Source organism: Falco cherrug, chromosome 8 (genome assembly GCF_023634085.1).
Source record: "Falco cherrug isolate bFalChe1 chromosome 8, bFalChe1.pri, whole genome shotgun sequence".
Lineage (NCBI taxonomy): Eukaryota > Metazoa > Chordata > Aves > Falconiformes > Falconidae > Falco > Falco cherrug.
Window position 1 is genome coordinate 4,897,737 of NC_073704.1, and position 25,097 is coordinate 4,922,833.

General features: G+C 41.0%; 1 protein-coding gene across 1 annotated transcript in view; it reads left to right on the forward strand.

Moving 5' to 3' along the window:
- The first annotated feature begins 5,871 nt into the window (after window positions 1-5,871).
- Window positions 5,872-25,097, forward strand: part of COL5A2 (collagen type V alpha 2 chain) — a 112,986-nt gene continuing 93,760 nt past the window's right edge. The window contains exon 1 of the mRNA XM_005440448.3: window positions 5,872-6,441. Coding sequence (XP_005440505.2) covers window positions 6,342-6,441 — 100 coding nt within the window. The 5' untranslated portion in view covers window positions 5,872-6,341. The remainder of the gene's footprint in view (window positions 6,442-25,097) is intronic.

Consider the following 25,097-nt stretch of genomic DNA (forward strand, 5'->3'; position numbering starts at 1 on the left):
CTCAACACAGCTTATAACAAGCCTAACCCTAAAAGAGAAGAGAGGCTTGAAAATAAGCTTCCAGCTAAGTTCTTTGTTTATGGTCCTGTTGATTTCACTATTCCCTGGGTCAGAAAAATGATTGGAGATGGGAATCTGCTTGTTGGATGGGACTTTACGTTTGCATGCACCTTCAGTCAATGAGAAAGTACAGAGTAAACTATCTTAGGGTCTCAAGGTAAATTAACATCTAAAGAAAAAAAATATGTGAAGGCTTATAATCAGTTGGAGCCTATCTGAATTACATATTAGCATGTGCCCTTGCCATTTAAGCGAGTAGCTTGCTGTGACCCTTTTATGTTTTCACTTAATCAGTTTAAGTTCTTACGCAGAAGAAAGCTAGCTTGACAATGAATTTGTAATAAACAATGAAGTAACGATGCTGGTTTTCCTGTGCTAGGTAAAGAATAAGTGTAAATTACAGAAGGACTTCATGCAAGACTTTCCCTAATTATTCTTGATATTTTGCTTAGATTAATGCCGAGTTTCATTTAATTGAGGCATTCTGAAGGAAAGGCTGCCAGTGCTAATAACCTTACTGAGCTTATTGCGTTTGGAATCGCCCGTAGCAGAAGCAGATTTATGGTGACTGACATAATCCAAGACCCCACACCAGCAGTCTAATAGCAAAGTATCATCCTACTTCCCCAAATTAAAACTAACTGAAACATTACAAAGTTTGAATGTAACCAAGAAAGAGATATTTCCTCCCTCTTTTCTTTAAGGATTTACATTCATTTATTAAACCTTCCTACCCAAAAGCTGATGGGAAAATTCTGCAAGTGGGCAGTAACATTGCTGACGTAGCATTGTTTAAATTTCTAGCTGATACTGTTTTTTTTTAGTGGATTTCTCAGCAGGAAGATTAGGATTTTGAGGTGATGCAGTTTGGGATCTAGTCTGTTTAAAGATCTGACTTAAAAGTAATATCATGTTCCTCTGTTTATGTTCTTGCCAATTTCTGTAGTTTCCTATTACATTTTCTTATTTTAAAGTACAGAATTTTCTGTCCTTTTACTATGTGAAAGACCTGTATAAAACAAGAAAACTGATTCCTTATGCAGTAAAGGGTCTTAAAAGTGCAAACTGAACACACTTCAAAGGAAGGGAACTATTTTTCTCTGGTACATTATTTCAGTCATATTCATTTTAATGGTTAATTCTAAGAACTAAGAGTAAAATATTTAATATGGACTATATTCTTGTGAGTTAAAAATGTGGTATGTCAATTTGCTGCTTTTTTTTTCTTTTAAGCTAAGTGTGTGATCGAAGAGCTTATACAAGGTGGAAATTTCAAACAGCACTTACTATGAATTTAACTGCCTACATAAAATTTGATAGCTTAAGCCAATGTGAGAGTTGCTCGCTTTGGTGAAACTGCGGCTTTTAAAAATCTTGCTGGTTTTTGAACAGATAATTTTTGAATTTGAGTACAGCTTCTTATCGATTTCCACAATTTCACCAATTTGCTATTGCTGCTAAAGACTGGTAGAGGATCTTTTTTGTAGCAGATAGCTTGGTCGTTTTTTGTCAGCTAGGTATAAATTTAAGACAAGAGCACTGTCACACTGTATGTAACAGTGTGAAAGGTCATTAAACTATTGAACAGAGACCCTCATGGATATTGGGATTTTAATTACTCATATGTATACATGCTGTGAAGCATCCTAAGCTAACATTTGGGGTTTTTGGCCTGACTTGCAGATTTTTGAAAGGTGTAAGCGTGTGAATTATACTTCAATGTATTTCTGAGTCTTCACAATTACCTAATAGTATTCCCTGGCTTCATCTAACACCCAAAATGCTCTTTGACTCTTGAATAACTTTGAATTTCAGGTGTGATTTTTAGGTTAGATAACGTACAGTCCATACTTATTGGCTAAACCATAGGAATGGATATTAACAGACTGGATATTAGGAAGTATTTAGGTTTTGGTTTTGTTTTTTTTTTTGTTTTTTTTTTTTTCCAGAGTACTGTATCTTGACATGTCTAGAAGTGTCCTGTCTTTGGGGACAGCCATTGCTTCATGAAGACATTTTAGAGCATATCATAAAGAAGCACACACTGCTTTTGTGCAAAGATTTTGCTCTTGTCATTTGCCTTCATTTGATATAAAGAATCCTGCAGATGGGAAAACATCTGGTTCCTCTAGCGTAAAGCATGAAACACGTCTCCTATAAGGAAAGGCTGAGGGGGTTGGGGTTGTTCAGCCTGGAGAAGAGAAGCCTCTGGAGAGACCTTATCACGGCCTTTCAGTACCTACAGGGGGCTTATAAGAAAGATGGGGACAGACACTTTAGCAGGGCCTGGGGTGACAGGACAAGGGTTAATGGCTTTAAACTAAAAGAAGGTAGATTCAGACTAGGTGTAAGGAGGAAATTTGTTATGATGAAGGTGGTGAAACACTGGCACCAGTGTCCCAGAGAGGTGGTAGATGCCCCATCCCTGGAAACACTCAAGGTCAGGTTGGAAGGGCTCTGAACAACCTGATCTAGTTGAAGATGTCTGCTCATTGCAGGAACTTGGGCTAAATGATCTTTAAATATCCCTTCCGACCCTAACCATTCTATGATTCCATTAGAAAGTCATCTTTTAATTATGTCATAACACTTTTTCATCTTCTGGGAGTCGAAAAGCAGCCACGAATTAGTATCTGAGACCATTCCAATTTCAAAATGTCTCCTGCTGGTAGAAAGAGCCTGGCTTTGTGTCCTCTGTTTCCAAATCTACTGCGATGGAATAGACAAAAAAATTTTTAGTCCTACCACTCCTGCAGTGGGTCTGTCTACTAAATCTGGGTTTGGTACATACTGTAAGCTTAATGTATAACAATGAGTAGAGTGAAAGTGTGTTGGAAGGGAACCAGCTCCTGGAGTTGGGGCTCTGGATTCTCCTCCCAAGGAATTTTCATCTTGTGTAAGTTTTCATTGGCACAGAAGAGAAATGAGCTCCAAAAAGTCTGTATCTGGCTTTACTTCTACTCAATGTTTGACCTTAGGCTAGTTTGCTAAATTCATTCCTCTGTTCTTACAGAATCCTAATAATTGATGGAAAAAGTGAAAAGTGGTTGGAGATAAGTTGCTGCATAAATATACAGTATTATTCTATGCAACGTTGGTTTCTCCCCTATGGAGAGGAGGAGGGGGGAGGTGACACTGAGCATACTTGGAATTATTTATCTGCCCACTCTTAATTGCCTAGTTTGACTCTGTATGCAGTGGTGCTAACGAAAGAATTTCTCTCACTTGTATCCAATGTGATGCTATCAAATAACTTAGGCTTAGAAGTGAATTTGTTTAAATGAAGAATGATAGGCTTAATGACTACTTATGACGCTTGGAATAAAATTGAAAACCTCTTCAAATGCAGATTCATGATGAAAGGAAGTGTTTTAGGGAGGAATTAAGGGGATGGATTCACTAAGTAATTTACATCCTTTTCTATTGTGTGTTCATCTGTTTTAGTTACGTGGCATAATTTGTTGGTGAGACAAAGGCAGAAATAGATTTGAAGGGCAACTTTCAGATATTGCTGTAGGAATCTCTCCAAAGGAGAGTCTAGGCTTGAAATGACAGAAGGTACCTTTGAAAATCTCTGTGTCCTCAGAAAAGAGTTCCATTAAAAATGGCAAAAGGGGTTCTTTTGATATTTTTTTTTTCTTTCCCTCCCCCTCAGTGAGCTGTTGTAGGGGGGAAATATGTCACCATATTACTATACTGGTTTTGTTCTGGGGTTTGCTTCAGGCTATAAGAAAGAAAGATTGTAAGGCTTATTCTTGCTGTGAATACACTGAGAATTTACCAACTTGTTGCAGCCTTGAGACTTGGGGAAATAAGTGTGAGTGATTGCTATTTAATTTTGAGGACAAAGTTAGCAACTATAAAGGCAAGGTTTACCACTGTGTGGCTGCGTCTGTGATACTGTGGTAGAGTCTGAATTCCCTGTGGTTTCACTGCAGCCTTCCCCAGGCTGCATGGAGGACTTTCAGCTGAGATGACTCTGAGCAGTTGTCAGCTTTATTATAAGAGGTCTCACATAAATCCCTTCCAGTTAGTAGCATATAGTTCAGAAACACCTATGTGGTTGTCTTAATGGTTTTTCATCAACAGGCACAGGAGACTTTTCAAAATGCTGTCCATAGTCTCAGCCTTTCTCCTCTTAAATTATTAATATTGAAATTTCGGCACGTAATACTGCAAGAGACAGGTTACCTCTAACTGTGCAAAACCTTGAGTTGTGTGGCTTTTACCATGTGTTATTTTCCTTTTCTAATGTATATAGTGGTTTTGCATCGTGTGATGTCACGTAGTGCTTTAGCGATGGCAGCGTGCTGTTATGGCTGAAAGCTCTCTCGTTTGCTGCTTTCTCATAACTAATGTGCATATAGAACAGTGCAAATGGCAAAGGTCACATCTGGTTCTAGACCAGATGCATCATCTCAAACACCTGATGTTTCCAGCCAGCACCATATAACATCAGCTTTCCAAGGGAGATTTCCTGGGGTTCTGCTGAAGTATTACATCTAAAACATAGGACTTTTGACACTAGTGACCCAGTGCAAGTACTCATGAAGCTGTCAAAACAGAATTTCACCTACAGCTGGGCAGGTTAACAATGTTACCTTTTGGTTTTCCAGTTCTGAGTTTCTCAGCTGATACTCAGTGATTGTTTGATTTTTTCAAAATAAAATTGCAGTGGCTTGCACAGCTTCAGTATTTCTATTCTTTCTCCTGGTTACCACTCTTGAACAACAGGGAGGAGACTACCCTCCTGCAATCAAACCTTGTATGGGTTTAAGACTGCTGAGTCAAGACTGCTTGGTGCAAGAGAGCAGTGAATTTTGATTTTGTTCTCTTTCAGCATATTTTTACATCAATCTCTGTTTTTTTTAGTTAGAGTGGGTTGAATGTAGTATGGCAGTGCTATACCATTTTCTGAGTTACCTTTCTTCCTCTGGGCATGCTGCTCTTTTGAAGAGACAGGAGAAGGCTTGATGGGCTTTAGGATTCTGCATCACTGGGAAGTGCTAAATCATGCTGGGATAACCAGACTGCTTCCAGTCCGCACGAATGCAAGTGGAGAGGTTTACTTCTCACCATATCCACTTTGTATGGCATTGTTCTCAAGCTGAAATGGCTGAAGATGGAAAACCTTCCAACAGATGAATCTGTGTTTCCCTGCAGCAGGTAGCATTCTTAGCAAATGAGGGGATTAGTGATGGAACTTCCTTTACACAGACCATTAGCACTGTGGGAAGAAGAAAACCTGGCATCCTACTCCCAGTTGCAAGTGATCCAAAAGGAGAGATTTTCTCAGTGCCTGCGCTAGAATGCTAATTCAGGCACGTTGTTGAGGGCTAAATATTAGGCTGGGGCTCAGGTAAGTTTCCAGTGTTCAGGGAATAGGAGTGGAGAGCCTCGGAGAACAGCAGGCGGTTGGATAGTTTGGGTTGTCATTCTGCTGTTAGAAGTATCGAGTGCCTTCCAGAGGTTTGCAAGAGTCTTCCCAGCTGATAGACAGTAAATAGAGAACATGCCAAGCATCTGAGGAAAGATTATTTGGAAAACTGGGAGAGATGATTCCCCTTTGGGGGGAAAGGGTGGTTATTTACAGGTTCCCAAAACAAGCTGCCTTGATAGCTCTGTGGCCCCTCTGAGGGACTGGTCTCATGTTTGATAATGCAGCTACAGCAAGGCGGGGGGGGGCAGTTATCAAGGGAGAGGAGGAAATCCTCCTCTCGGCAAGCTGGAAGGGATCAAGTTCCTAGTATGGGAATCTGCTCCAAAAGGGGCTATACCCTCTGTTCCCAGAAAGCCTGGGCTGGGTGTGTTAAAAGCAGAGCTTTCCCTCCCTGACAGCTTCATCCTGAGCTATGCTTTTGCTTTCGTAATAAATGGTCCTGACCCAGCATATACACTGCACAGCAGCAGGAAAATATCCTGCAAGTGTAGTCGTAAAGAGAAAAGTTCAAGGAAGAGTGAAGCCAGCTCTGATTCGGTTATTTACCATCAATCAGGCTGTTGCTTGGCAGGGAGTGGATGATTAGGAGCTTGAATGAGCTGAAAAGGGGCAGGAAGAGAAGTGGAGGCAGCATTCTTCCTATTTAAAGCTGCATCCCCTGAAAGGAGTGTTTGCAGACTGCGCTGGAGCTGGTGCTGAAAAAAAAGGGCTCGCAGACTTTGTGCTGGAACTGATGCTGAAAGGCAGCGAGACTCCCCAGCTGGCTTCATGGTGCTAAAATAACCTTATGTTTCTGCGCTTTTTGCTGCCCAGGAGGATACATGCCTCATAGCTAGGCGTGATGGCAATCTGGGTACAAACGAGAACTTTTTTCATCCTTGTTGCTTTATTAGGCCGATTTGTAACCATAAAAGCGCAAGAGGAGGAAGAATATGACGCTGGTGAGTTTCTCGCTCTCCCTCTAGAATGATTATAGTAATTCCCCGCTCTGTGCACGCAGTGGGCTCGCCGTGTGATCTGGGTGGTAAGCGGACTGGAAAACCTCTGGGGTGGAAGGGTAACAGGAGTTTTGCTTTTATAGACGTAAGTGAAGGGGGCTGAGAGGTTTGCGTCTCCAGCTTCTGGCCAGGAGATGGAGGGAGCTTGGAGCCGGGGCTCCGCGGGCGGCAGGCGGTGGGGTTGCGGGGGGCTGAGCCCCGCTGTCCCGGCTGGGGGGGCTGGGTCCTGCTGCCTACCCGGGGCTGCGGCCGTGGGGACGGTTGCAACAAAAGAAAGTGCCGGGGACGGGGCTGAAGGGAGAGCAAGCTGAGCTGGGAGAAGTAAACACAGAAGCCTCGCGCAGGGCGGAGTCGTTTGCGCTGAGCTACATCTGCATTCTCACATTCTTTGTTTTAGGGAAATAGAGAAACGTGGATTTCCTTAACTCCCCCCTCCTTTTTCCTCCTTTCTTTATTTTTCTTCTTTTTTCTTTTCTTTTTTTCTCTTCTTTTTTCCTCCTTTTTTCTTCCTTTTTAAATCTTTTTCCTTCTTTTAATCTTTTTTCCTTTTTTAAAAAACTTTTTTTTGTTGTTCTCTTTTTTTTTTTTTTTTTTTTTTCCTTTCTTTCTCCCCTGCCGCCTTTTCCTCTCCCTCTCTTTCCCCCTTTGCCTCCTTCCCCTGCTGTCGCTGGCGGGGCTGCCTGCTCCCCACCTTGGCAGAGCCGCGCTGGGTCCGGTCCCTAGCAAGCTCTGTGGGTGCAGGAGGGCTGGCAAGCTGCCTACCTGACCTGTGTAACCTGCGCTCCCTTGGGCTGCTTTCTGGCTGTCTGGATGTAATATTGGTCCAGTGCCTGAGAAAGGGAGACTGGTGGTCAGGGGAACGCGCTGTGCCAGCGCCCTTCCATCACTCCGGCTGGATGTCCTGCTGTACGTTGATTTCCTGAAATGTGAGCAGGCTGGTTACAGGACACTCCGTAGCTGTTGTACTCCTGAACGTACTTGCTAGGCTTCTCATACGTAACACCGGCTTCTATTCCAAATAATACCTAACAAAGGGATGAATACATTCCCCTACAATAGAACTCACAGTTATTTTATTGTGTGTTTTCAAGAGTTTTTCATTTTTCTCGTAACTGAACTTTTCTGATAATACGCGGCATTGCACAAGTGAGGAGGAATCAAAGCCCGATGAATAAAACAACACAGTAATTCTGAAACTTTTGTTCTATAAAGCAAAATGAGACTGTCCTGACTCTGCACAGCTGTGGAAGAAGTCCCATAGAGGGGGCACTTTGTATAATTTTCGGAGTATAATTCATGTACTTGCCATAAAGGGAGGGGAATATTATGCGTGTTTTGGTTACATATAACGCCCAAGAAAACACTTGTGAAAATATTGGCTTCATTTTTTGGTATCTGTTTTGTAAAAATGATAGCTTTTTTGCTGCTTAAAAAGAAAAAAAGACAGGTTTTATGTGAGATTTCTGTGGGGTTATTATGGGTCATTCACTAGTTTGTTGCTGTTATGGAAATTAGGGGATGAGCCAGTAATGTAGCAACACCTTCTGGGATGTACTTCCCATACGCTGATGGCTGAGAAAACGGAGAGGTACGTGGTAAGTCAGAGAGCAAAACATGTTGTAATGAATTAGTGACATCTGTTTGCACTTACTTCACTTATTCGTCTTCCTGTTTGAGAATGTAATAGCCCGTCTACCATTCAACAGTGTTCATTTTATTAAAAAAAAAATACAAACCCAAGCTATTTGAGTGTGTTGTGTGGGATGGTGCACAGTGAGGAAGAAGAGGGGGCGGTACATCCTACACATTGGTCTGGTTTAACTGTATAAACAAGGGGTTTAAATTTTTATTTAGCTCCTGATTGAAGCCCGCAGAAGCTGCAGAACGGGCAGGTTTTTACCCTTAGTTTGTCTTGGGTTTGGTACTTGTGCAGAGGTCTGACATTAGTGTACATTGTATTGTGCTGCAGCTGCTTCACTTCTCCACATTCAGTTGGTCCAGTGTGTCACCTGAATACAAGTGTTGTGGTAGACAAATATTGGAGGCATCTGTGGAAGCAGGGAAGGTGCTTCAGGAAGCTTATGTTAGAAAAAAACTGTCAGACTGCCAGAAAGTACATATACTAGTGTTTTACTGGTCATTTTTCATGCCAAATCCGAGAAAAAAACCATGAAGGACTAAACACCAGTTACCAACCTCAACCACAGTAGAAGAAAGAAATAGTTTTGGCAGATCTATGTTACAGAATTTATCATGATAAGGGTGTGATATTGACAGATAAGTTGATTATAGTAAAGCAGGTAAAATGGTTGAAAACCAGTTTAATGTAAGCGCCATAATACTACCTCAGGACAAGTATACTGCTTAACATTTTCTTTTTTTGGCACTTACCATTGCTGTGCTTTTAAGTAACGCCAGTTTCTATATTAATTTTTTTCTCTTGGAACCATTGCAGATCGATCTGTTTTGTTCAGGAACGCTTGGCTGGTAGTGCTAGATAGTACACACACTTAAAAGGCAGGTAAAACCCTGGAAAACAGGCACTTTCAAACCTAGTGCAACAAAATTGGTCATCTTGAGATGGGCTGTTTTAAATGTGCCTATTTAAAAGTTATTTAGGAATAAAGTCGGCATTGCAAAATCCTAGAAAGACTGGAAGATCCTGGGTTTAATTCCTGTGTAGGGGCCCAGACTAGCTGAGAAATGCAGTAGGGCTAAAAACTGCCTAGGAGATGGCTGAAATTATGTGCCATTTAAGCCCTGAACACTTGGAAGCCCTGAATATTTGATGTAGGGATATCCACATGCTGTATGATTCCTCTTTCCTTAGGACTCAGGATAGAGGAAACTACTAGCAGTGCATGCTGCTGGGACCCTTTTCCCTCTACCTGTGAGGGTAAATGTGATTGCTTTCTTCAGAAAAGTTGTTTAAGAAAACTAGGAACACGCCTTCAGTGGAAAATCTGTTAACTTGAATCAGGGCTGAAATTGGGGGAATCGGCTCCTTCAAAAGGATTTGCCTGTGCCAAATTGCACATGGGCATGGCAGTGATGGTCTGTTGCCACCATCCCCTGTATTTCTCACTGCAGTCCTCCACTTGCCTTTAGGTTCTCATCAGTTTCTACAACACACCCTTGTCTGTGAATTTTGTGGCGATTTATCCTTCCCTGTCCCACTCCTGTAGTGTCAGCCCCACTTCAGCTGAGATGTGAGCCCTGGTATGAATTTAAAAGTATCTAATTTGCCTGGTTCAACAGCGTGAGCTAGCAAAGACAAACAATGGCCATTCCATTTGAGTTCATGTTTCTCTTTGCCTTCTCTGAATTCTCCAGGTCTTTCACTTTGCCTGGAAACTAGGCAAAGGAGAGAGGAGGATGGTCTGGCCTTAATGGAGACAGAAACAGCTCAGTTGGCTGAATAGGGGCTATTAAATATGTCCATTATTCCCTCACTGATATTAGTAGCCTCTTTTCTCCCTAAAGATGATGCCTCTGTTGCACAGTCTCCTCGCTGGGGCAAGTGTTGGGTATATGATGGCAAGGGAAATTCAGCTGTAGCTAGGAGGAGGTAAGCGAGTAACTGAGCATTCATGCCAGATGGTTCGTTGGTTTTTATGGGTCTTTCATCTTTGTAAATAGTCCTCAACGCTCCTAAGGAGAAGGATAATGATTTTATATGAAAGATGTGGGGACGAAATCGGTCTTGCTAATTCTCACAGTTTTAGCAAGAATCTTATGATACTTGGAATCATAGAATTGTTTAGATTGGAAAAGATGTTTAAGATCACTGAGTCCACCTGTTAACACAGCAGTGCCAAGGCCACCACTGAACCATGTCCTTCAGGGTTGCATCTGTGTGTTTTTTAAACCCCTCCAGGGATGGTGACCCTACCGCCTCCCTGGGCAGCCTGTCCCAGGGCTTCACCGCCCTTTTGGTGGAGAAATGTTCCCTCACACCCAACCTAAACCTCCCCTGGCGCAGGGAGGTTTACTGGGAATTCACAGTTCTTTGGGGTCTGACTTACGACTCCAGAATATTTGTGGTTGTGTTCCCTGCCTGTAAAAGTGTGGGAAGGAGATTCTACAGAGAAATTTCCCCAAGAAGAGTCTTCAAGAATATTCTTCCTGCTCAGACTAAGCAAACTTGTGCTCAAAGATATGGAATACGTAAAACTGAGGGTCATGTTAAGCTCTCCATATTAGCTTGTTTTTTTTAGAAAATACTTTGTGGTTGAAGAATAATTGTGTACTGTGGTCGTTAGTGCAGGCATATTTTTTTGCCACAGTGTTTACAGATACAGATTATTGCCAAATGGTCATTTCATGCTCTCGTTTGCATTTTGGCACGCTCACACTTCATTTCTTAGTGAAGTCCTTTCATTTTTGTAATTTGTTTCAATATGATAACGTTTTATTTAGGTTTTTTGTTAATGTAAAACATTGCAGGATTGGTTCTGTTTAACAATCGTGTATATATAAACATAAAAATAAGCCCTTTTCAATTTGTTAACTCTTTAGAAGTTTTCAGAAAAAATAAATGTCCACTAAACCCCTCAATTTGTAATAAGATTTACCCAGGAAACCCTGCTTAGGAGCAGCTCCTGGTATATGAATAGTATTTAGTATTTCTCTCTGAGTTAACTAGAAGTTATATCATTTTTCTGTGGTTAGAATTAGAACTGGTCAACTCACCACATTACTTGGGTTTTGGTGTTTTGTGAGACAAGCAGCACAGGGATTCTTGTGTGTACGTGTGGGGGAGCAGAAACTCTGAAGGCAGACCTTCATGCAAGACTATGATCCTTTAAAAAAAACCGAGCAGATGTTCATGGCCTGTGTGCAACTATTTTTCCATATACAGAGAAAGGCAATGAACTCAGTGCCAAAAAATAATAAAGTAATAATAAAAAAATAGTCGAAATTCCAGCCAGAGGCATGTGATCTATCCTTATATGTACACTGATTGTTTCACCCATGTTTATCTTTGTGACCCTGCACATTTTTGTGTGTAAATTCCTGGTGATATACTATATTTTTCTCAGAAATTCTTCTTCGAAAGAATAAATGAAGGTGCCAATCCAGTGGATTCTCAGTTGGGTCAAGGAAGAGAGGCTGGGCTTGCACTTGAACTTATTTTATAGACAAAAGAACCGATTCTTAATCTAATGCACAGGCCAAAACTTGAGTGTAAAATGAGTAAATTAATCAGATTAACTCAGAATTTCAGTTTTCAACAAAGGCTTCTTGGAGTTTGAACTTTCAGAGCACGAGGAAAGATTGTTGTACTGGCAGCCTGAAATCTCAAACTGCAACAGATCCGCCTGGTTAAACCGCCCTTTGAAGCCCTGGTGAGACTGTAACGTGCAGGAGGTCAGATACGATTTGAACTGCAACGTCTGATGCATTGATTCAAAGGGTAATGAGAAAGGAATGAGGAAAATGTGTTTGTTTCTGTCGTCAAAAATAAGTGTTAAGAAATCAGGTACTTTCAAGCTGGAGAAAAATGGCTTCTAAGTCACATAACACCTTGAGGATGAGAGGTACCTCAGAGGCGATGCTGTGTACTGTTTACATCTTTAATGTAATCAATACGTTGTGTCACAGATTATTCTGTGATTTATGCTTTTCCTGACTTAAATTCTGAGAAATGTGAAGAGTTAGTGCTGTTGCTGAGCTACCAGAAAGGATAAACCAGCGATACAGTCTATAGAAGTGACACAACAATTTGTTCATATAAATTCTTTTTTTATAGGTTGATTTATAGTTACAAAAACAATAGCATGCGGTAGGCTTTGGATGCTGATAAGCCCCCAGTGCTATGGTAATTAAAATATCCAAACCATTACTTACAATTATCTTTTCTTAGTAAGCAACGTACATTTTTCATAGCCTGCTGTGCTGTCTTTTATTCATGTAGTGAGAAACAATTCCATTATTCCACTATCCCACCCGCGTTTGCTGCGGAAAGGTCATGTGTTATATAAGCATGAAGACTAAGAATGGTTGTCAGAGGGCCAGCGGTGGGATGCTCCCTGTACGGGGAACCTCTATTCATGCACACCCTTGGGATTCCTTGTTTATTAGCTGCTGAAGATAGGTCTTGTCTTTGGAGGGCTGGTCTAAGCGTTGTTCCTTGGCCATGCTGCTGCCAGCTCAAACTTGATTGGAGTTTTGGAGAATTTGTGTTTTTTCTGCAGCTTTGTGTAAATAGTACAGTTGGGAGAATGACGTAATGGGGTTGGTTTTATACTGAAAAAATTCCACAGTGTTTTGTGTCTTTGCTAGTTTTCATTTATAGCCTTTGGATTATGTAACGGTAGCATGGGGGGACTAAAGAATTAATTTGAATCTCTGTGCCCCTGTTTTTTTGGATAATGTGACTGAGCAGAAACACAAGCAGCGACTGATACTGCTGGCAGGAATTCAGAGTTTTGGACATGAACTCGCTTAGAGTAGGAACAGAAGAGTAAACTGTCTCTCGGAGGCCTGTTCCCTGCTGTGCGGTAGATGTCTGGCTGAGAAGGTCCATACAGTATCTTCTCCAACTGCTCTTTGGCCAGGAGCTGCCTGCCAGCGTCCTTCGGCAGGCTGCCCGTCTGAAGGGAGGCATTAACGGCACAATGGCAGCATGGTGCGGCGAGGGATTAAGGGAGATAAAAGGTATCGTCCTGAGTCTTTCCTGGGCCAGTTGCTCCAAGGTGAATACTGCACATTAGATGGTAACAAAAATAGAAGCTAAAAGCCAGGAAGAAACTGTTCCTCATTTAAGAAGGCCTGTCCCTGGATAGTTGTGTTACTACAGGTAACCTCAGAGGTTATGCTGAGGGTTTTGTTTAAAGCCGTCCTCCCTCTTCCAAGAAACCATAGAAGACCTTGACTGATATTTAATCACTTTCTAGTCTGAAGTCTTATGTCTCTTGTCCTGTTAAATATCCCAGTAGGTCAAGAAAAAATTTTTAAGGAAAAAAATAAAGCGGAAGCAGTGAACAGAAGCTGTGCTTGCTTGCTCGATTGCCTGTTTTCCACCCAGCTTTTCACAAATATTTCCTTTACAGGCTTCTACCAAATCTCTTGATCTGATGAAAATGTGATGTAATGACGTACTGATTGCTATCTTATGATAATTATTTTTGTCTCATTTTCTGTCTGTTTTAAAGTGTTATTTTTGTCAGCTGCAGTGCCTTAAGCATTCCAAATACTGAGTCTCGCATGCTCGATGGTTGGATAACAGCATTCCGTGGCGCATTGTTGAGATAAATAATTGAAATCTCACTGGCAAGAGGAACTTACTTCAGACTAGGATATATGATTAGGTTTGTTAGACATATAAGGATGATTTAGCCATCTTTAAGCCATCAGTGCTATTTTAGGTAAATCAAGTTACCTTGAATGATGAACATTCAGTTGACCCAAATTATGAATTTTAATTATCAGTAACAAGTAATACAATAAATAAAAATGTATTTTTTTTAATACAGTATGATCTATATTTGGCTTTCTCACATTAATGATGAGCCTCTTAGTAGGAAAGATACCACTGAGTGGCCGGATCATCTCACTCCTCCTCTAAAACTCCTGGCTGTTTTCTGAAATTCCTCTTCCCATCACAAAATGAGAACATACTTTAATGTCACTTATCTTCACGTGTGTCCCAGACCCAATGGTAGTGATGCTTTGCACAAGAGGTTAAGGTCAAGAAAGGAGAGCATTCTCTGTGGCAGCTGTGACCAGACCCATAGAAACCTGCCAACTAGATGAACTGAAACAGCGATTAACCGCTGAGGGCTCCAGCTAGCAAACCACCTTGTGGTTCTGGGGTTGTCCTGGCTTAATGTTACCTAACAGCATGGCTGCTGATCCCAAACTGGCTGAAGGTGCCTTTATTTAATAATGTATTATTGCTACAAGGCAAGCTCACTTATTACAGTTCTGGAAAAATCCTGATTTATTCAACAGGAACTTTGAAAATCAGTTAGACTTCAGGTCTTTGGAGATAGGAACAGATCTTTCCAAAATAGTTTAGGAGTCAGACTTGCAGATGGGACTGTAGCATCCCTAAGGGAGGACTTGAGCATCATTCATTGTGTGCACTGTTGAATTATAACTAACTTGGTTGTTGTTACCGGGCAAGGACGTTGCAGAGTTCCTGTTCCTGCCCCCCAATAATTTTAAAAGGCTTTATGCTGTGTTGATGTAAAAATGTTTGATTGCTAGTAAAGCATTTGGCTCACTGTCTTAGGAAATCTTAAAGTTAGTATTGGCTTGAATGTTGCTGTGGTGAGCGGTGGGAGAATTAAATAAAGGTGTGTGATTAAGAGTAATGTATCTTCATTGCGGATGGAACCTCATGGGTTCACAGACAGTCTTCTGTAATCTGGACCAGGAAAGAAACAGGATGTTAACAAAATTCACAGATGATAATGAGTAATGAAATACTTGCCATCTGCGCAAAAATATGGGTAAGAAATACAAAGAAGAGAATTATCTTTAAAACGTGTAAGCTGGAGTGATGAAAACGACAGTTTGCGTTGTGCTCTGTAATCAGAGCAGGCTAAAACTAAGGAGGCTCTTCTTTGGCACATAGTAGGAATCGGTGAAGAGAAATGTGGTTCTTAGGATCCATTAGGCAGAAAAACACAAGGAAAAGAATGAGAGGCTTTTTTTCATCCTTCAGTAATCAAGTCCAATGTCAGCTTATGCGGTAATTTATGGGGGAAAAAAAAGGTGATAAAATGGAAATTTAGGTGACCCAGACTTGAATAAGACAGATGTTCTGAGGACTGAATGTCTTTTATTTGAGGTTTTTGCCATGTGCACACCTGCCAGACTGAGTAATCCTCAGTGTGTCCAAAGCTTTGAGAAGGGAAGATGAAGGGAAGCAAAAGAAGCAGGAGCTTCCAGAGAGGCATGGGGTGCCAGGTGCGGCTCGTGCCTCTTGAGGAGCTCTTGGCTCTGCGCGACTGAGGTGTTATTACCCTATTGTGACCTCAGGGTGAGGAAAAGGAGTGAAAATAGTTTGCATTTTCCACTCCTTCAGAGGCACAGACAGGAAGTAGTATCTCTCTTCCTTTGTATTAATTTTCCATTGAAGGAATGGCTTCTTTTATTACAAAATCCCCAAACCCAACACACTCTAATGCATGCATTGAAAATCTAGTGGTTTCTGAAAGCAAAGGTAATCAACTTCATGATGCAGTTAAAGAACCTGCAATGTTGAAGTTGTATTTTCTTTAACTCACGCAGACCATACAAGAGCTTTTCACATGCTATATATCCAAATTGACAGTGTTTCTTCAGGCCTGTGAGGCATTAAAACAATGTTTTTAACAAAGGGCTTACAAGTCAGAATTGTTGCATTATGCCTGCTTTGTATCTTATGGCACACAGCATCTGACATGTTAGCTATCCTATATTTTAATGATTGCTCGAACTGAGTCCCGAAGAGGAATCCATGTAGCAACAACTTCTGAAGACACCGTTAAGACTTTTACCGACTTTGTGTTCAAATCATAGCACTTTTGATGTCATCATTCCAAACATATCATACAAAAGACTCTAGGTTTTATATGTGAGATCTCATTTTGTCCATTAGTGCCGCCCCTTCCCCCCCCCCCCCAATCTTAGTAAAAAAATATTTCAATTTCAAATTGCATGCACTAGGTAAAGAACACAATTCTGAATGTAGCTTATTGCTTCCTATTTATTTTAAAAATCGGTAATGTAGAACTCTCTCAAATTAGGAATGTTTGGGGTTACCAGTATACATGCTAAAATTCTAAAAATAAAATCATGTATATTTGTAACTTAATGTGCGTTAAATTTTAGAGTAGTGTAATAGGGAATGCATTTTATATATACACAGATATATATACACACACACATATATATAAAGTGTGGTGTCTTAAGACATCAGACATTCCCACTGTATAGGAACTACATTGCAAGGCAGATGCATCTCGCTGGTGAAAGTAATAGAGGATGATTTCCAGATGTTTAAATGCTTGCTTTGGCAAGAGTCAGAAAATACTGGAACACGCATTGGCAACAAAGGAAGAGAAGAGCTTGATGTAAGAGGCACCAAGCGTGGTGACAAGCAAGGCAGAACATGGAAAACGGAGCTATGTGGAGAAGGAAGAGCCAACACAACTGTATGGCTGCAGGGGCAGCACTGAATCTTGGAATTGTGCTGATGATTGGCAGAGTGCCTTCGGAAGCCCGCTTCAGAAATTAGAACTGAGATTAGGGAAATTGTCCTTTACCTTTTAAAACTTTTGCTGTAGTGATAGAAAATTTTTTCTAAACCTGAACGCTGAGATTGAGTAGCTTGAGCATGCTTTGATTTCATGGTACCTTAAAGTGCAGGACCCTCCTATGAATTTGTGCGGTGCTGAGCACAAAGCATCCTTGATCTCAAATGAAGCCTGAGGGTACTACTGTAATATATGTACTGAGTCACCATGCTAATAATATATTTCTTCAATTGCATGGATTTTCGTGTTGAATAGCTGACTAGTTTCAGAAGTGGAATCTGGCTCCTCAGCAAAGAAATCTCTAGACAGTGAATCACACCTCTGTAGCCGTACCATGTTGTATCAAAATGTTCCCACTCCTTGGTTTGTTTTTTTTTTATTTTTTTGGGGGGGCAGGGTGCGATGGTGGGGAGAGAAGAGTTAAACCTTGTTCTCCTCAAGCTGTGCATGGTTGCCCTTATGAAGAATGCTAGGGCCAGCCAGTGCTCTAATTTTTATTACTAATATCTTTGTAACAGTTTTAGAATTGAGGCTATAGAGCACTTAGGGGTTTTTTTTGGTTGTGGGTATTTTTTTTTTTTTCTTTCTTTCTTTTTCCAGCTGTTCTCTGTCTCTTTGAGCCTTCCCTGGTTTCCTAGGAAACCTTTGCAGGACAGAATTTGTCTATTTTATAGGCACTGTGCAAGATAGGCAGTTTATTTTGTTTGTGTTTGAAAGTAATGAATACAGAAAGTAAATATTTGGTGATCTAAATCTGCCATTCAGGAGAGTAATTTGGAAATCTGACTTGAAGCACATGAATAGCCTTATTTCTTGTAGTGAGGTGACTTCTGCGTAGTTTGTTTGCCCCTTAATGAATTAAAACTTTCATTATTTCAGTTTTTCATGTAAAAGAGGGCAACAGACATCAGGATCTATTTGTCTGAAGTAAGTATGAATTAGGAAAATTGACAGCAGTGAGTTATTTGTAATAAAAGAGTAGTTAGAAATCTTTTATCAATTACACTGAAAAATGTTAAGTGCACATAGAGATGATTTTCGTATAAGCAGTGTTTTTAAAATCTGTTATCCCTGGAGTATTAGAGCTATGCAGGCTTTCTGTAATAACCCCCCCAGACGAAGTCGTGCTGAGTTTTGCTATCCTTTTGCACAGATTCATGTGATTTTGACCGAAGATTGCTTTCAGTTGTGAGCAAATGTCACTACACAAACACAGCCTGGTTTCTGGTTTCAGGGGGACCCAAGGGAATCTCAGAGGCTTTGCTTTGAGTTTTCTCCATGCTCAGGTCTGACACAGAAAAAATCTTTGCATCATCTCAGTACAGAAAAGCAAGTTAAGCCTTTCAGGGTTCTAAAGATGGTCCACGTGCTTAGTATGACAGATGAACATCTGGTAAATTTTACATGAAGCTACAGGATGTTCAATAAAGACTTAAAATTGGGACAGAATTAAGCATGCCTGATCTGGATAGTGACTTGACATTTGGTGTGTGTGACATCCTAATCTGTAGCTCTGCCTGGGAGAAAGCCGCTGAGCGATGGCAGGAGGAGGAAATGTGACTGTGCCTGGGAAGGGGAGGCTCCTGCCGTCCCGCTTGCTAATAGGACATAGCTGTGGCTTAGGCTGTCTTATAAATGTCAGCGAGCGTTGCCTCAATGCCATGAGAAGAAACTTTCTGGTGTGATAGTTCCCTGCCTTTCTCCTACTGGGACAGGAATCAACTGAGAAATTCATGGCACGCAGGGTTTCAAAATGCGATGTGAGAGAGCAAGATCCTGCTGCTCTGCTTCATGTCTGCATCAAATGTCCCTGCTTTCAAAACCCCGATTACTTCATTGGTACTACTTGGCGAGTAGGGGTCCCTTGAGAAAAGGAGTAAGACTTTTTAAAATGTTATTTATATTTTAGTCTACTTATCCTGTAGCTTAAATGTTTCAACTTCTGAAAAAGAAGTCTGAAAACATAGCTAAACCACATTACTGCTTTTGAGGTAAAGTTGGTCTGTGCCCTGAAGGATGATGAGTTGAAGGGAAAGCATATGCTGTTAGGTAGGTAGTATTGTTACCCAGACTTACTAGCCACCGATACTCAGATTAGCTGGGACACTCCTAGGATCCAGGAGTGTGTAGCTTCCTCAAATAGTTACTTAAGGGCTTTGTTCTTGGAGAAAGCTGTGAGGCACTGTGCAGCAGTTACTGCAGTGAACTACAGGGTGAGTATAGGCCGTCTTGGGTCCGTGTGTAAAGGCCATTCTCCAGTTTGTCCGGTGTTTCCACCCCCAAGCAAGAAAAAAGGTTTGAATGGATCCCTACTCTCTCCCAGTGTAATGGTATAAAACTGAACCTGGGTAGGATTAAAAGAGTGGTTCATCTTCTGGCTTTCAGTTGTTTACTTTGAAACCATAGGTTTGAGGCTGGGTTAGCAAAAGGGTAGACTTTTACTAAAAGTAGTTTCTAGGGACTGTTTGTTAGAACTATTGGCTTATACTTCTGGTCACAAAAAATAGGAATCAGAATGATTTTTAATTTTTTCCCTGAGTTGGATTTTGTTTCTTCATAAAATGGCTAAATTAACTCTCCATCTTATTCTTGGAAGGGTGTGTGTGTCTGCATTCTTTTTTTAATTTTTCTTTATTCTAATCTCCTCCCTCATGCAGGCTGAAAGACTGAAATTCCTCCTTGAAGTATGCAAGACTTAGAATTCTCGAAGTCATTTGTTTATACAGTGTGATGCAGTTCACAATGAAATGTAAATACCAGGACTCTGATGCTCCTGCTTTTGCAGCTAGCATTGATTTAAATCTGTTTATTAAAATGGCAGAATGAGCTTTAGGTCATTTTGTCACAGTCAGGCAAGACAAATAGGTAATTATTATAAGCCCTTTTGATACCTAACAAACTGTGATGTTTGAGGCTAGATCTTGCTTAGACCTGGTTCCCTTAGTCCTTGTCTCAGTAGGTAGAAGGTGAGGTTTTTTCCAGGGGTGGTGATGGTGGTATAAGTTTTCTTGTTTTTTTTTTGGGGGGGGGAGTTTTGTTGTTTGGGTTTTGTTTTTTTTTTTTTGGTGGTGGTGGTGTGTGTGGGGTGGGGTGTTTTTTTTTGTTTTGCTTGTTGGTGTTTTGTTTTGGTTGGTTTGGTTTGATTTGGTTGCCATTTTCCTTTTTATTTTATCTTCCCCCTGGAGTTACCTAGTATAAATAAGGGGATCTGGCAAATGGTTTCAGAGCTAACGCAGGAGAAACTTTTCTTGCCCCTTTGTGTGTCCCATAAAAGCAATCCTTCGGGTACTGCTAGCCTTGCTCTGAGATGACAACAACAAATGGTATCCCACAACTCTGGTTAAGGCAAGTTTAATAAAAGAAATTGCATCAGTTGTTGCTGACAGTAGCCTCTGTCACATTTAAAAACATAGCTAATATCTTTGGCTTGTTTAGGAATAGCAGAATCAATTTTTCAGGAATACAGGTATTAAAAAGAAGAAGCAACAGCGGTGTAACCTGTAGGTCATTACAGACGCTATACCATTACAGCAATTAGAGTGGTTTTTTTTTATGCAATGCAGCACAATCTCTTTGGGCATCTGAAATGTTTCTTTTAAGTCTTAATCAACTAAATATATTCCCTGTTCCTAAAGGGTGATGTAGGCGTGTGCCATTCTTCATGTATAGCTGTGCTATACATTTTTGTAGCCCAGTAGTAGATTTGGGGCTGGGAGAAGTTGCAGATCTAGTCATTATCCCTACTGATAGATGTACTACTGAAGAACACAAAATATTTCTTCAAAATGCCTTTTCCCTCTGTTCTACCTTACACTAGTTTTCTTGGGTTTTTTTTTTCCTTCTTTGTTTTCCTGTTCCTATCCTGTGGGAGACACGTGGGAGCCTGCTACCAGACAGCTCTGGTTTTGGAAATGGAATTGTCTTCATGCAAATTGCCCGACAGGCATTGTTTTTCTTTCAGTACAACTAAATGCACTCACTGCCGTACTATGACGAGTCTGACATGCTTGCAAAATACAGGGTTTTGTAGCCTGTGAAGTCTCTGCTATGTTGTATGCGATTAAAGCTCAAGTTACACGGTGCGCCAGTGCTTTAGGTGGTGCTTACTCAGAGAAACTTTCTGCAGCAAGAAATGTGACTGGTGCCATGGAACATCCCTTATCTACTGAAAAGGAAAGATTTGGTGAAGCCTTGAATAGGCTGGTGTATGTGTTATTTAGGCTCTGTAAGAATGTTAAGAAGAAAAGAATAGAGAGTAGAAAAAATTTAAACATATTACAACTTCCATTGATCCAAACCGACTTTCCATTTTTGATTAAGGAGTATTCTCCCTGAGTTGCTGTGCGTTTGAGTTCTCTGTTTTTGTAACATGAATAGTGCAGCAATTACCTGAAATTAGTAAGCTGTTTGTTGTGTAGGAGTTTTCTAGTCAGTTTAAAGTGTTACCTGTATTCATAAGAAATTAATATTAAAAATTATGGTACCAGGACCTCAGGTGCTTGAGGTCTGATTTTAAGGGACTGAGTTTCTAAAGCAAGTTGTGAAGCCTGTGTGCAGCATAGTCTAGTTCAGCAGAACGCACCTCTGAGCCAGCACTACAGGCTCCTCTGATCCGTGCATCTTGGCGCTCAAACTCCCACAATGATTTTGTTCTTCAAGCACTGGTAGTTTTAAAACAGGAAGTAGAAAGTGGAAGATAAATTTTTCTCAAGATCTATTAACGTGCCTCGTTGATCGTATTTTAATATTCCTGTCTTAAGGAGAGTTTGAAATGGATTTTATTTCTGGATTATTTTGAAAGTATCGTATTTCTCTGTCATAGTAAAATGACAACCCCTTCCAAAACAGTCTACATACCAATGCCTTGTGCCTAAGTTTGGGTGTAAGGATGTTGCACTGCTCGTAAATAGGGGAATGGAAATGTAGAGTGATGAGATGTCTATCTCCAGCTGGTTCTGAATATTCTCTTTGGATGCTGATGAGGAGCACGAAGCAGGGAAGGCCCTCCCTACAGGTATATTCACATAGTGACCACCTTTTGGGTAAGGGTCTTTCACAGTGAGCTCTAGACATCTGCTTTACGTCAGGAATGTTTGAACGTATAGCTCAGTGGCAAGAGGATGTCTTGCAAAAGGCTGTCACACATTTTCTTATGCTCTTTGGAAGACACTTCTCTTACCAGAGAGATGATTTAACTGCATGCTATTCTGTTCTTTGACTGTTTATTAATAGATGAACATCTGGGATTTAATTTATTGCCCTTCAGATATTCTGAAGAGTAATTATGTTCTGAATGGAGCAATCGCAGGCTTTGTACCTTACAAGCTGGCTGCTCTGCCTCTGTGCCGGTCGCCGGTCTCCTCAGGGTGTATTGTTTTTGAGGAGAGCCTGCCAGTAACGAACGAGGCCTGTTTTCCATATTGACCTCAAACTGTACATAATTACCTAAATCCAGCCAACCATAACAATGAGGTGTGCATAGAAAATATGCTTCATAGAGGCATTTTATAGAGCTTGCAGTGCAGTTAAGTTGAAATTACATAGCTATTTATGGGAAATGTATGGTTAGTTATGCCCTCTGCTGCGCCTTCCCTCAGTTCCACGCCACAAAAGAAACACATCAGCTGTATCAGCACTGCTGTGAGGTTGGCTGCTGCTGTATTTTGGCTGGAAACGGTATTATTGAACAATAGGAATGCCTTTACGTCATTCTTTAATACCTTTGCAATAATGCTCATTTCCCAATGAGAGCAAGTTTAGCATAAAATGAATTTATTCTTTGACATTTTTAGTGCAGTCAATCAAGAGAGTCATTGCTCTGTATTCGTAAACATCTCCTGCCCGCTCCAGGCTTGATTGGTGAGCCTGTTGCTCAGCCCACAGTTAAGGGCCAGGGCATTAGGACTCTTACGAAGGTGCAGTTTCTCTCCAAAGTATGAGTGGGATGATGGAGGGAACTTCACTCTGGCAATGTGACATTTACTTAAGGCAGCGGAGCAGGATTTGGGCTTGCATGTGACTGGACATCCCTGCTGCTGAGCTGCCCCCTTCTTAGGGTGAGAAACGTGTTTTGGGCAGGGAATTTGCTTTTATTTGACTAAGATGTTGAATTTCTTCATTTTGCATGCCAGTTTTCCTTGCTCTGAGCAAGCTGAATAGTGACCAAATGAAAGTTCTTTTCATTGTAGGTGAATTACTTTGAGGGTAAAAATGAAGAATTGGTTTGTCTCCTATATACGGATTCCCATTTGTGAAAGAAACAATTAGTAAACTGATGATTGATTGATGATCCTAATTATGATACTGAGCTGACCTCTTCGTTGAAAAAGTTGAATAAACATGCCCATTTTTCTTGTTGTCCTTGATAGACTAGCATGAAAGTAAACAAAAGGATTAATTTCACATGAATGTTTCTAACAGTGGCGTTTTATTCCCACAACTAAGCTGATTGTGGAGTGGAAACTTAACTACGCATTTGATTCTTGTTCGACTTGGCACTGAACTAGCAACTCTAGGTATTTTACATGTAGTAGAAATATTTTTCATGCAGTAGGCATTGAAATAGCTTGAGGGAGAGACACCTGTGCAGATTTTCTGTATAACAAAGATAATAAACACTTTATTTGAATGTGTTATTAACAATTTTGTTGGGTTTGTGTTTTTGTGAGGTGTGGGGTTTTTTTTTTTTTAAATGCAGCTCTCGGGAGGTTCATGTATTTTATTTATTTTTCCCTTTGGTCTGCAGTATGTAATATAAGTTCAGAGCTTGGGTGTGGCCGTAGGAAAATTGCTTGGAAATCAAAATCCCTGGAGCCGGTGCTGAGACCCAGGAGCAGTTGCTCATCCCAGGGTGACATCCAGGCTGCCGCTGTGTGCAGTGAGCCTGCTCTCCTTTCTTCTAGGCTGGCACCTTTAAATGCTTAAGCCAGTCTTTGTTATTTCTGAAATCAGCACAGAACCAGTGAAATAAAGGCAAGCCACCGTTTATTTACTTCAGCTTTCATGAAGCAGGCCTATCCCAAGCCCTAGGCAACCTGCCATCAATTATCCACACAATTCATAACAATGAAAGCAAAAAAGCAGCAAACCATACCCACATTTGCCAACTGCCTTGGCTTAGGGGAAATGAAATCATCCAGCCCCTTATGTTCCCTTAGGGCCTGCAACTCTGCCCCTATCAAACATTTGTTCCAAAAACAAGCTATGTCTCTGTTGGAGTTAAAAATGTACATCTTAATATATTGCAACAGATCATGAAATTTCCTAGCTTAGAAAGCCGGCAGTGCCAAGCTCCTCTTCTATAGACTATAATTTCCTTTCTGAAGAGAGAAGAAGCATCTGGACCTACTCAGTCCCCAGTGCAGTATTCCTCCTCCACGTCAGCAAGCTGGAGCTCCAGTGCGACTGGCCAGGGTCAGCTGTGGACTGCCTGGAATCTTCTTATTAAACAAGCCCAGAGTTTTGGATCTGGACCAAACCCCAGAACTGAACACACTGGGACGTTTGAAAAGTCCTTTTTCAAAACCAGAACTCTGTTGCAAAAGGTCATCGATGCACGCTGTGGACATTTCCCTGTCTGCTCTGAGTCTCAGACCTCAAGTACAAAAACTTCTCCCAGCAGAACTAACATTAAAAACTCAATTAACAGAGGGTTTTTCTTTCATTCATCTGTGCAACGAACAAGGGAAATAGGCTATGTTTTAACTTCTTGAGACCAGAATTAAACTGGCAGTTTAGGATTATTTTGGTTTAGTTAGAAAATATTGTTTAAAATGTTTGTTCTCAGCCACTGTCTCTTGGTAGAAATTTTCCAGTAATTAAACTTCTGTCAAAGGCCATAGTTGAATTGTGATAATATGAAGTTATAATGGGATGAATGGTAGATTTTTAATTTTGTGGAGAAGATGGTGTGATGTCTAATATCTGTCCTGGTTCTGTCTCCCTGGTTCTTTCTAGACTACTGTTCTTCTGACTTTGCTAAGAGAAAATACAGTAACATTATTCTTTGCACCAGATTAATGCAAGAATTGTTGGCCACTGACAGGCTAGGGTGGATGGAGATGTACAAATGGGACTCTCGGTAGATGTTGGTTGGGGAGATTCGAACAAGATGCCCCCAATGGAGACGAATTGTCTCCTGACCCTATTGGCCTTAAAAAAAACCCACCCCAAAACCTCACACTAAAAGCACAACACCCACACCCCTCCAGCACCCCCAGAAAGACCCAACAGCAGTCTGGGCTTCCCGGTTTTCTAGATGCTGTGTTTGAAGCCAGCTCCCACCCAGCACTTTTCCAGAAGGCTTGGCTGAGCAGTGCTGAAACTGCCTGCATCTGTAGCGTGGATTCT